At 41.6% G+C, this 13,110-nt stretch overlaps 1 protein-coding gene across 1 annotated transcript in view; it reads left to right on the top strand.

The window, feature by feature from the left end:
- Nucleotides 1-13,110, top strand: part of LOC110385087 (fatty acid synthase) — a 39,595-nt gene that overhangs the window by 2,299 nt on the left and 24,186 nt on the right. The window contains exons 3-13 of the mRNA XM_038017260.2: nucleotides 118-238; nucleotides 1,216-1,419; nucleotides 1,678-1,794; nucleotides 2,282-2,448; nucleotides 3,354-3,490; nucleotides 4,428-4,628; nucleotides 5,839-6,025; nucleotides 6,857-7,019; nucleotides 9,210-9,379; nucleotides 10,277-10,428; nucleotides 12,202-12,385. Coding sequence (XP_037873188.1) covers nucleotides 118-238; nucleotides 1,216-1,419; nucleotides 1,678-1,794; nucleotides 2,282-2,448; nucleotides 3,354-3,490; nucleotides 4,428-4,628; nucleotides 5,839-6,025; nucleotides 6,857-7,019; nucleotides 9,210-9,379; nucleotides 10,277-10,428; nucleotides 12,202-12,385 — 1,803 coding nt within the window. The remainder of the gene's footprint in view (nucleotides 1-117; nucleotides 239-1,215; nucleotides 1,420-1,677; nucleotides 1,795-2,281; nucleotides 2,449-3,353; nucleotides 3,491-4,427; nucleotides 4,629-5,838; nucleotides 6,026-6,856; nucleotides 7,020-9,209; nucleotides 9,380-10,276; nucleotides 10,429-12,201; nucleotides 12,386-13,110) is intronic.

The following is a 13,110-nucleotide window of genomic DNA, read 5'->3' on the forward strand; positions in this document are numbered from 1 at the left end:
TTGGCATTGCTAACGTCCATAGACGACGGTAACCACTCACCATCAGGTGGGCCGTATGCTCGTCTGCCTACAAAGCCAATAAAAAAAGTTACATTCAAACTAATAATATTTTTTTAGGAACAAATCTGACATCAATTAAAGGAAAGAAAATCGGAGTGTTTATTGGCACATCTTTCGCTGATGTCGGACCAGTTCTCATGTTTGAGATTTCAAATCGAAGCGCTTTCGTAGTAAATGGGTAAATATATTAAATTCCGTAATAACAAATAACACAGTTGAGTTTGTTTGACCGGATCATATTAGAACTGCAGCATATTTTAGTGCGATGTCCAAATAACTAATCCACGAGAGGTTTATGTATTCAATTTCATTAAGAAAACAGATAAATCCAAAGTTTGCAAAAAAACCATACATATTACTTATTCACCTGTCATGTCCAAATCTTCACCAAGGAAAGTTTTTCTGGGGCATTTTAAATTGTTGACTTCACTATTATGTTCTAATATTATATAAATTTAAGTATTTTTTAAGTTCAATATTAATATTGAAGATGTGAAAGGTATAGTGTTAAATTTCGAGAAGAAAAAACTAAAATTTTGACGGTGGGTCCTATTAAGGAGCGTCAGAGGCTTGATTCTCTAAATTCAAACTGTGTTTAAAAGAGCAGAAAGACGGAAATGCTCTAGTCCAGTTTTTGTTTATATTGAATAATAATAATAAACGGGCTGATTGTGCATCTGGTATTAAGTGGTTATCGGAGTCCTTAGACATCACAACGCGAATGTTATTTCTTATCTTGAGATATAAGGTCTAAATGTCAATTCTATAGCGACTACTCCAACTTTTAAATTGGAACGCATGAGTGCTTCGTGGAAAAATAAGTGACATCTACCCACACAGACTCATAATAAGCCCCATCACAACTAACTGGGCAAATTCATAAATTTTGCAGATTTTATATCGTGTCTAATACACGATATTGTTTATTCCTTCGTCGCGGAAGTTGTTCGTTAACATATTGTGTACCTATTTACTTAAGATTATAGTGCCTGGTTGTAGGCAGCGGCTTAGCTCTGCCCCTGGCATTGCTGAAGTCTATGGGTGACAGTAACCACTCACCATTAGGTGGGCCATATGCTCATCTGCCTACAAGGGCATTAAATACAAAAGATTGAAATAAATTATTCTAAATTTTAATCTGTTAATTTCTAATAGGGCCAGCAAAGCGATGTTTGCGAACCGAATATCGTATTGGATGGATGCCAAAGGACCGTCGTTCGGACTGGACTGCTCTTGTGCCAGCTCCGCGGTGTGCCTGGAACAGGCCTACAGGAGCATGAAGTTAGATGAATGTGAAGCGGCTGTGGTCGGCGGATGCAGCTTCTGTCTGGATCCCATACTTTCTGGGAACATGAGGAGGTATATTTAGAAGTACAATTGAGTTGCAGAATCTGGCAGGGTTTTGTTTCTATTGAGGAATAATCGATATAACGATAATTTAGCTTTCGTTTAACAAACTTTTGAATTTATTTTATCGAAGGGCAAGCAAATGTCTTAATTGAATGTAATAGGCTTGAAATAGATTTGTGAAAATTTGATTGTCTCAGTTTCCAGTAAATCTCAATCTGACTGAAATGTTTTAAAAGTAAGCATGCTGGTGTCCTTTGTTTTTTACAGTGCCGGTCTACTATGCTTAGATGGAAAGACAAAATGTTTTGACAAGCACGGCGATGGGTATGTGAGAGCCGAAGCTATGAGTGTTATTTTTCTTCAAAAAGCAAAGGATGCGAAAAGGTTAGAAGCTGTTTTTTGTTAAAAACCTAGATTTTTGGCAAGTGTTTCAACGTGATGACCATAATTAATTATAATCCTTGCATAGTAATAATTCGCCTGAGGAGTTTGATTGGCAAAACATGATGCTAGAGGCCCAAATTAAGTCTAAGGAGTTACCATTCAAATCGGTAATACAAAGGCCAAGAGTAAACCGCCCTAATACTCCCTGTCCCTTTGTTTATTTTAAATTATAGAACTTCTTGACTTATTTCGGCTTCAATAAATACTACTATATAAAATATTATAATACATATAATATTATAACGCCCAGAAATAAAATAAGGAACCTATTCAGGAAGATGTGCATGAAACTGTGCTCCGACATTATTATTTACCTGATATACAAAATATACAAAATGGATCGATTAGAATATAATTTCCACCAAGATTCATCATCAAGTTTATTTTTATTTGGTTATTAGTATTTAATATATTTATTTGGTAATAGAATATATGCAGAAGTATACCATGCAAAGAGCTCGTATAACTTGAGGCCGGATGCTGAATTTCTCCCGCTGCGAACGCCGGAAAACATACAACGATTTCTCGAAGGATTTTATTCTGAAATTGACATCAAGCCTACACAAGTGGAATACGTTGAAGCTCATGGTGCAGGTACATCATTACGTCATCTCATTTGTCGGGGTGCTGCCCTCCAAAGAAAAGTACTTCGTTGTCTTCCTCTCTGTCCGATATTCATAAAATTGTTTTTTTCAGGATTGGGGGTAGTGGTATCTAGTTGAATGTAGAATCAAATACCGATATTATGAAATTTTTCAAGTGACTATGTACTGGTAGTACAAGTAAAATGACTATTCTGATAATAGTACATTTACACAGACATTTGTACCAAACTGCAACCACCAAAGCTTACAGTAATATCTAATAGATGAAGTTGTAGTAATGAAAAATCTTGACATAGCTTTGTTTTTATAATAAAATGCGCTTCCAAGTTACTGCTGTCAAGTGGAAAATAACACAATCTACCGCCATTATAATTTCGCCATCGCAGTCATAGAATGATGGCAATTCTGTCTTTTTTTTTGTTCCTACCTATGCTGATAGCCTTGAGAGGCTATTTTAGCTTCGCCCTAACGTGTGTAGGTGAGCTCACGGGGTTCAAACCGGAGTGTTGCTAAAACTGACCCTAGCAAGAGCAGTGATATCACTGCACCATTTTTTATATATTTTTTGAATATTTCAACATTTCCAAAGTTTAGTCTCAATTGGTCCGGATAGGTGGCGCTGCCATCGGTTAGGTATCTTTAGTGGACGAGTTGGGCTTGGAAGGATGATGTGTATATGATAGAGTGAAGTGTGTCAAAATTATATTAAATACCTCAAAATGTTGTTCGAAGTGTAAAAAAGCATTATGATGCAATGCACACACTTTCCAGTATTTAATTTTATAATATAAAATCTTTATACCTACTTCTATTTTTTCTTCAATATAGATCAAAAGCATACTTCTTGGCTTAACTGACAAATCCTGTTTCTCCAACCTATAATTTTTTGCACAGGTATCGCACAAGCCGACGCTAATGAGATCACAGCAATTAACAAAGTATTTGTCGACGATAAACCGGTTAAGATCGGCAGCGTCAAGTCTAACATGGGACACGCAGATGCTGCTTCGGGTATCTGCGGTATCACTAAGGTAACTAAACATACTAAATATACCCTAATCCAGGATACCGAAATCATCTTTACGGTTTATGGCTAGAGATCGTACTGAATACTAATTATAATTGTATCTGCGATTCACAAAAATCTAAACAAAATAAATCCTTTTTATAACTCACAAGAAACTTAACGGAAATTACATCAACATAATGGAATAGTAACAATGTTACTAAACTTAAATATATTTTGATAATAATGAATTTTTAGTGGATATTCATCAGACCCCACAGACATCACAAAAGTGAATAGTACTAGCTTTGCTTAACCATGAGGCTGAAATTTAAATTGAGTTGTGTGATGGTTGTCCTACCCAACAAATCGGAACACAGAATTTATTTACGCGAGAAATAAGCAGGATGGCGATATATTATTATAGGCATGTGAGCCATACCGGACGCCGTTTGGCTATCTAAAGGTTGGTATACTACTCAGAGGTTTTGCGGGTAGTAGGACATCTTGTGAGTTTGCACTGGTAGGTACCACCACCCTGCCTATCTCTGCCGTGACGCAGTAATGCGTTTCGGTTTGAATGGTGAAGCAGCCGTTGTATTGTTAAAAGTGGGACTTTCCAACTCATGTCTCAAGGTGAGTGACAGCATTTACCATAACCACTTAAAATCAGGTGGGCCGTGAGCTTGTCCAGCCATCTAAGCAATAAGAAAAGGACGCTGCTGCCCTATTTCTGGACAATTCCTTAGTTTTCACACAACTTTCGAAATGCTTTGTCATTATAATTTTTTAGTGTTAACTATTGTTTTTACAGTAAATGAGTCGCTATCGTAGTCGTCGTTACGCTTTGAAACCTTATATAACTTTCATTATTCTAATTTAAAACGGATCCATTGAATAATCCAATTTCAAAAATAAATTTCTTTACGTATGGCTGTTAACATTTTTTCATTGACCACTAGCTATGCCTCGCGTACCATCAAGGAAAACTTGCCCCAAATTTACATTACAATGAACCTCAAGACCTGCCGGCTATTAGAGATGGAAGAGTTCAAGTAGTAACGGAGCCCACACCTTTCAGTCGAGGTTACACGGCACTTAACAACTTTTCTTACAACGGAGTTGATTGTCATCTTCTATTAAAAGGACATTTTAAAGAAAAGGTAAGCTTATAGCTTCCTATTTAACCAAAAGAGGTACATTGTTAGGCGGCTTATTAGTAATTACTGGTAGTAATTTACTGGTGGTAGGACCTCTTGTGAGTCCGCTCGGGTAGGTACCAACACCCTGCCTATTTCTGCCGTGAAGCAGTAATGCTTTTCGGTTTGAAGAGCAGGGCAGCCGTTGTAACTATACTGAGACCTTAGAACTTATATCTTAAGGTAGGTGGCGCATTTACGTTGTAGATGTCTATGGGCTCCAGTAACCACTTAAAACCGGGTGGACTGTGAGCTCATCCACCCATCTACGCAATAAAAAAAAATCATATTTGTCCAGGTTAAATGTAGCATGAACCGGACTATTCTTTACAGGTAGACGTAACGTTCTAAAGGCTGAGAATGTACTCTCAAAGGAATGTTTTTGTATTGCTTTCTCAAAAACAGCAGTGACGCAGTTTAAAAGGGAAAGCATCTTCCTTGTCTTCATAGTATTTCCAGATTAGACCACTTGCAAGTTATAGCTTATGCATGTGTCTTCACAAAATAAAGATTATCTCTTACTTCTTCTTTTTCTCCACCTTATCCCACTAGTTGGGGTCGGCACAGCTAATTTTTCTCTTCCATTCTCTTCTATCAGCCGTCATCTCAACACTCACTCCTCTCTCTCTCATATCGTCATTCACACACTCCATCCATGTCTTCTTCGGTCGACCTCTTCCCCCTCTACCTTGCACTACCATTTCCATACATCTCCTTTTCAAGATTATCTCTTACTGTCCATTGAAAATTCTTAACATTATTCGATCTAGATTGAGCGTTTTTGCGTCTATGGATCATAAATATCTTAAACAAGGCTTTTAGAGTAAAATACATTGTGAATCGTGCCGTATTTACAATTAATTATTTCTAGAATAATTAGTAATAATTAATAAACTTTCCGTACTACATCAAGACTATCTATAGACATAATACATCTCTGGACAGCTACTTGCGAATGATCATATTTTAGCCCTTACTAACATGAAGAGTAGTCCAGCTCAAAAGATCGCAGCGCATTTAGTACAAAATCAAATTGCGTTAACTGTCTACAGTTGAATAGAAGTATCAATCTATGTCTATTATGTATTTCTTTTGTAGTTATAATAATTAGTAAAATAATTATTTGCATTGCTAATTTTATCAATGTGCTTAAGCTATATAAATCAATATTTAGATTCAACACAAATACAGATCCAATATTCCTTACCTGGTTCTCATATCGGGAAGGCAAGATGAAAGCGTTCAGAAAGTTATAGATCTTCTCAAAAAGCATCCTTTGGATCCGGAACAAATAGCATTACTACACGGTGCTTACGAAAATGATATCTTCGGACATGCTAGTCGAGGCTACGCAATATTAGGTAAATCAATTTTGTTCTCATTTATTTTATATATTTATTTAATAATAGTAACAAAGTTAAGGAAAAAAAATTGAGTCTAACCAGATTTATTGATCAAAGCAATAAAAATTAGTACATAGTAAAGCAGAAAACAATAAATAATAGTTTAAAAAGTAACAAAATACGCTTTTATAGAAAATCCAATCAAAAAATAGAAAATAATTTTTAATAAATTTGAATTACAAATAGGGTACGAAAAAGTTATTTTATTTTTAAAAAGCGTGGGGTACTTTTCAGGATATTATAAAAATAGTCCTTTTACTCATATCTGTTCATTAAAAAATATTACTACTGATACCATGCACCCCACGTTTTTTTTACAATAAATTTTTTTTTCTTAATCTATTTTTAATTAGCGGTAGGCAGCGGCTTGGCTCTGCCCCTGGCATTGCTGAAGTCCATGGGCGACGGTAACCACTCACCATCAGGTGGGCCGTATGCTCGTCTGCCTACAAGGGCAATAAAAAAAAAAGCCATTAGCCTAATGCAATTATAAAATATTTCTAGTATGGTTCTCTAATAATTTTTACCGGTGGTAGGACATCTTGTGAGTCCGCACAGTTAGGTACACCTATCCTGCTTATTTTTCCCGCGAAACAGTAATGAGTTTCCGTTTGAAGGGTGATGCAGCCGTTGTACTATAAAAACTGAGACTTTAGGACTCATGTCCCAAGATGGATGGTGCCATTTACGTTGTAGATGAGATCCTGTAATCGTTTAACACTAAGTGGGCCGTGAGCTCGTCCACCCGTCTAAGAAATAAAAAACAAAAAAGTCATTATTTAATTTTAGAATCAAATGCTCAGAACGAGGTTGTTCCACTGAAAGAAAGTGTTGAATATTATGCCGGAAACAAAAGGCCTGTTTGGTTTGTGTTCAGCGGTATGGGTTCTCAATGGACGGGAATGGGTGCCGATTTCATGAAAATAAACACTTTTGCTGCAGCCATTGAAAAGTATGTAGCATTGAAGTAATTTACTCTAGTTTTAAATGTTTCGAACAGGTGAGTAAAAACAAAATATGTGAGCTCCGGGCATAAGTTTATTATTTAAGAATACTACCCAAAGCATACCTCACTTCTTACTGGTGGTGGTAGGACCTCCTATGAGCCCGCACTGTACCATCACCCTTTTTTTTTTTTTTTTTTTTTTTTTTTTTTTTTTTTTTTTTTTTTTTTTTTTTTTTTTTTTTTTTTTTCGGGTAGAGGGCCGAACCTCCTACGAGGTCCCCGCGCAAGAGGGGCGCGCGGGGTATGTGAGACTCAACGATCTGCATGGTGTTGTGAGCAGACCGCGGGCCCAAGGATTTTAGGACCCACCCACTAAACGACTCCCCTGTACTCTTACACCCGACGTCCGATCCCCTCCGAGGTCAGAACCCGGATGAGGTAGGGGGGCTACCGCGGTCAACACTACAACCAGACGGCGCGGCTCACCCCAAGGACGCCCAGCCGACGGAGCCTTCGAGGCGGATCGAAGGCTCTGAAACGTCGGCCGTCTCGGTACGGCAGCCCGTCGGGCCGCCCAGACGGTGCCGCTGGTGTCCCGGAATACCCCGCTGGACCAGAACCAGCCTGCCGGGTCGGGACGCGATACACCGTCGACCGGTCGCTCTATTCACTCCACGGCAGCGCGCGCATACGGGAGCCCCGTATAGTGCCATCGACCGCACCACCCCCATGTAGAGGCGGCGCGCCACCTGATCGGGACCCCCGACGTTTGGAAGCAGCCGGCTCAAAGAGCCGGCCGTCGCCATCAGTCGAGGGCCCAACTTCGCAAAGTGAGCGCGGAAGTTCCACCGACCATCCAGTTCAAGGCCGAGGTACCGAAGACCGGTCACCCCGACCCCGACGCGGACGCCTCCGATCACGAGGTGGGCACCCAGAGGCGGCGCTCGTCCCGGCCCGTGAAACAACAGGGCCTGGGTTTTGTCGAGCGCCACCTCGAGTCCCAGCCGTCGGATCCTTGTGACTACGTGTGCCACGCCTGCGCACGCCAGACGGGCAGACTCCCGGTAGTCCCTCCCCGGAGCCACGACCAACGTGTCGTCGGCGTAACAAATTACGCTCAGCCCGGGGAGGGGACCCCGTACGACGCCCCGCAGGACCCAGTCGTAGCCGATGTTCCATAGCAGGGGGCCCAGGACAGACCCCTGCGGAACACCGCGCTCGACGGGGAAGCGGTACATCGCCCCACCGTGTCCGATGCACTGGATCGACCTGCCCTCGAGGTAGTAGCCGATCAGTCGACGGAGGTATGCGGGGACGCCGTGATACTCCAGCGCCCCCGCGATCACCGACCAGGGCAGGGTGTTGAAGGCGTTCCTTACATCTAAGGATAACGCCATCGCCACCCCGCCCCGGGATACGGCTTCGTCGGAGAGGGCACGCACGCGCAGAATTGCGTCTATCGTCGAGCGGCCCTCTCTGAAGCCGTATTGTTCCGCCGAAAGATCGGGACCCGTCTCGGTCAGGTGCCGGACGATGCGGGCCGCGACGATCCTCTCGAGCATCTTGCCCGCTTCGTCCAGCAACACGATGGGGCGATAGCCCGCGGGTGAGTCCGCGGGGCACCCGTCCTTCCGCAGAAGGACCAGTCTGCCCGTCTTCCATTTCGACGGGAACCGTCCCGACTCGAGGCACGCTTCGAAAAGCCCCCTGAGCCGGTCCCCTAGGGCCTCGAAGGCCAAGCTCCAGACCCGGCCGTGAACGCCGTCAGGGCCGAGGGCCGCGTCCTTCGCTCTCATTCTGGACACGGCCGCATGGATCTCCGCCCCCGTGATAGGGGGAGGGGGCTCCTCGGCAGCGGGAACGCTGGGGCGACGCGGTGGCGTGCCCCACGTGGCGTCCATCTGGGGGGGCTCAAAGTCCCCCCCCGCTGCCGGCGGGAAGAGTGCCGCAACAATTTCCCGCAGCTGCCGAGGCTGGAGCCGCTCGGTCACCGGGAGCGCCCACGGCTGCAGTTTCCTGCGAACCATCTTGTATGGGCGCCCCCAGGGATCTTCGTCGAGCGACTCCAGGAGAGTCTTCATGCTCTGCTTCTTGGCCTCGCCGATGGCCTGTTGGTGGTTGTTGATGGTATTGTTGTTCTTCAAAATATCTGTAGTACTCTGATTCGTGTTACGACAATTTGTGTTTGTATTCCAGATGTCAAAAAGCTTTAGAGCCAAAGGGCATAGATGTTATCAAAATTATAACTGAAGAAGATAAAAGTTTGTTAGAAAATACACTGAATTCGTTCGTTGGTATAGGAGCCGTTCAAGCCGGCCTCATTGATGTCATTAAAGAACTGGGCATTGTCCCGGATCACATAGTTGGTAAGTTTTAAATTATATCTTAGCCTACCTATTATTTGTCTCTTAGGCAAGATTCTAAACGAGACATGAAATGGTTCCTAAGAAACGTGGTTCTCCATGATGACCTGGAGCTTGACTCAGTCAGTAAGTATCTACAGTCGGCATCATTGCGCCACTTTGAGAAGGCGGCACGACATGAAAAACCTTTTGGTGTGGCCGCCGGTAATTACACACCCGATCTTGTGGACCGAATGGCAAACAGTCGACGTCACCCTGAGCACGTCATTACAGATCCCTCCGATCCATTAACGGTGCTTTTAGGTAGCTCAAAATCTCTTTATGTAAAAATGAATTGCTGTTCGTTAGTCTCGCTAAAACTCGAGAACGGCTGGACCGATTTGGCTAATTTTGGTCTTGAATTATTCGTGGAAGTTCAGGGAAGGTTTAAAAGGTGAGAAAATATAAAAAAGCTCGGAATTATATAAAAACAAACAATTTTGTTTTTCCTTTGATGTGACCCCTTGATGTGTCTTTTGCTTATCGATTGAGGCACTACGAAGTCTGCCGGGTCAGCTAGTAAATAAATAAAAATAAAAAATCTACCATCGGTCACCATCCTCGCCGAACCCGTCGCTTGACGAAGGGCTCGACGAGTAAATTAACCCATAGATACAGCCCACTGCGTTTCTCGCCGTATCTTCTCAGTGGGTCACGTTTCCGATCCGGTGGTAGATTCTGCGAAGCACTGCTCTTGCTAGGGTCAGTATTAGCAACACTCCCGGCTTGAGCCTCGACCTACACGTCAAGGAGAAGCTGAAATAGCCTCTCAAGGCTATCAGCATAGGTAGGAAAAAAAAGAGACATTAATCAAACTATTTAAAGTCCATAAACAAACATTTTAAATATACTCAATTTTAGGTCACAGCTTGGGAGAAATGGCCTGCTCATACTATGACGGATCTCTTACGATTGAAGAATTTATGTTGACAACGTACACTCGAGGCTTAGTGTGTACCCAATCGCCGCTCATCGATGGATCTATGGCCGCCGTTGGACTTGGATATCAAAGCGTAAGTTTGTCCCTGGAAAGCTGTAATTATATTGTTCTCAAACGGGAATTTTATTGTTTTATAAATATGACGGTTTCATCAATCTAAAAAAACAGAGCTGGTTCAAGTAAAACTCGCAACTTCAGGATCTCGGGTGCAAAGTCCTTCGTTCGTAAGGTTTTGGATATGGATATGTATACAACTACTAATGTTGTAAATTAAGATGTGAGCGTCTTTGTAACGTAGTGACAAATCAGTTCCGACACTCCTCAATTTAGTAGTTTTAGACCTCCCTATAGGTTTGTTGGATGTTTAAATTACAATGAGATAAAAATACTGCCATAATATATTATACGAAATACAAATACTCGTATATACACGTCACAATACAGAAAATAGCATCCCCGAATCCTGATGACGCAGGAGCCAGCCGCAAACACCGTCGTGGCCCTAGACACGTCCTTACGGATCTATCAGATCCAATAACCCTTCAATTAGACCTTCAGCTCTAACACTAGGAGCAGGCTTAAGTATCCCGCTAACCGTACTCGTCGAACTCGGCAAATAGTTCGACGTGCAACCTAACCCATGCATCAGCCCGCTGAGTTTCTCGCCGGATCTTCTCTGCGGGTTGCGATTCCGATCCGGTAGTAGATTCATTCGCGATGCAGCTGCTCTTGAGTTGTTAGGTCTTCTTCGGAGGCGCTCGGGTAGCTGTTAGAAAATCACACCCCTCCTGACTGAGCCTTGCTCGCCCGCCTGTCCTGGTGAAATTGGAAAGGCCTCTGAGCCACCAGTAATAATACTTCAATCATAAAAAAGAAAAAAGAAAATTGCACTTAATTTAAATATTATCATTAGGTATGAAGCAAGGCTATATGTTTTATGATCATTTTATTAGTTCAGTTAAACTAACAGCTTACAGATAAACAGAAAAAAATGAAAGTAATTAATAATAACAATTTAGGTAAGAGGGACGACTGCGTTCAATTCTGCCGCTACACACGCACGAGGCCACCCGTGCCTGATGTAGCCATCTGAAAAACGACCTTACGTCGATCATCTTATTCGACGGCTGGTAGGGCCATCTAGAATCTAGTTTCGCTGGTATTCGTATCCCTTTGGATAAGAACTAAAGTACCGGATCCACCGCGATGCATCATCAAGTGGTCGCTCTTTAAGAACAGTCAAAATATTCCTTTAACAAACTGGTGTTAGAAACAGAACCGAAAAAATAGAAAATTTCAGAGATTGTCAACAGCATATAGAATACGTCATCCACGTTCATCTATACTGAGGTTATATATCCCTCGAAAGTGTTTGGTTTGTAGTATCTTATATGCCGTGAATCTGCTAAGCCGAGAGGTATATCTTACCCACGGAAATGTTTCTCAGAAGTTAATGTGGATATGTATTGAAATGTTCTTACAATCGATTATTATATCTCAAGTCTTATCCTTGCAAGTATGGACGAAGTTATCGTGCCGAAGAAAACAGAGATATGCTGAAGAATGGCACTGTTCCATTTGATTTGTTGGGTGTGTTTCTTTCGGGGAGATTCGAAAAGGCGAGATTTGCTTTAACCAAAACCATGTGACTAAAAATATTTGTTCATTCATATCATGACCCAAAATATGGTTTTTATCGGTTCCGGCGCAACTTTATATCTATTAATTACTATCAATACCAACATCTGCCCGGTCAATAGATCACACAACAGACACCCTTTGGACACACCACTTACTCCTCAGGCAGTTCAATAAAATTCCGATCATGAAAATGTTCTGATTGCAGATTGCCAGACAATGTCCACCAGAAATAGATATTGCCTGTCACAACAGTTTCGAATCTACTACAATATCAGGACCGGCGGAAGTTACAAAATTATTCGTTGATGATCTAAAAAAACGTGGTATTTTTGCAAAAGAAGTCCCATGTGGAAACGTTGCCTTCCATTCCAGATATATTGCCTTGGCAGGTAAATATTCTGAAAAGTAACATATCATTATAAAAATCTCCTAGTTAATTAGCTAGATCCTTTGAGCGACAAGTGAATATCAAATCTCTTAAAAACTTTGTATAAACCTATCAGCACTGAAGAGTGGGATAACTATTATGCAATAACCTTAGCACTTCGGCCTCATGTGTTAAAGTGTGTTTTTTTATTGCTTCAAAGCCCAACTTGTGTCAAGTGGTTACTGGAGCCCATAGACATCTACAACGTAAATGCCGCCACCCACCTTGAGACATGAGTTCTAAGGTCTCAGTATAATTATAACGGCTGCTCCACCCTTAAAACCGAAGAGAATTACTGCTTCACGGCAGAAATAGGCGGGGTGTTGGTACCTACCCGTGCGGACTCACAAGAGGTCCTACCACCTGTAAAAAGTTTATGATCCTACCACCAGTAAGAATGTGGTGACATTCACACTGTAAAGTTTATGGGTTCCGGTAACCATTTCACTAAGTGTGGGCATAAGTACATGTAAACCAAAGAGTAAACTTCAAAAAGCTTTATGATGTCAATGTAGAAATGTGTTTGACAAAGTGACTCATTGCATTGCAAATGCGCTAACATAATAGTTAATTGTTTCATATTTTTGATACAGATATAAGTCTTTTTTGTTTGTGTTCGTTTCAAAATTGATATTCAATATCGTATCCGAATATAATGTGAATTTTCAGTATAATTTACCAGAAAAC

The sequence above is a fragment of the Bombyx mori genome, chromosome 18, assembly GCF_030269925.1.
Source record: "Bombyx mori chromosome 18, ASM3026992v2".
In the NCBI taxonomy this organism is placed as follows: domain Eukaryota; kingdom Metazoa; phylum Arthropoda; class Insecta; order Lepidoptera; family Bombycidae; genus Bombyx; species Bombyx mori.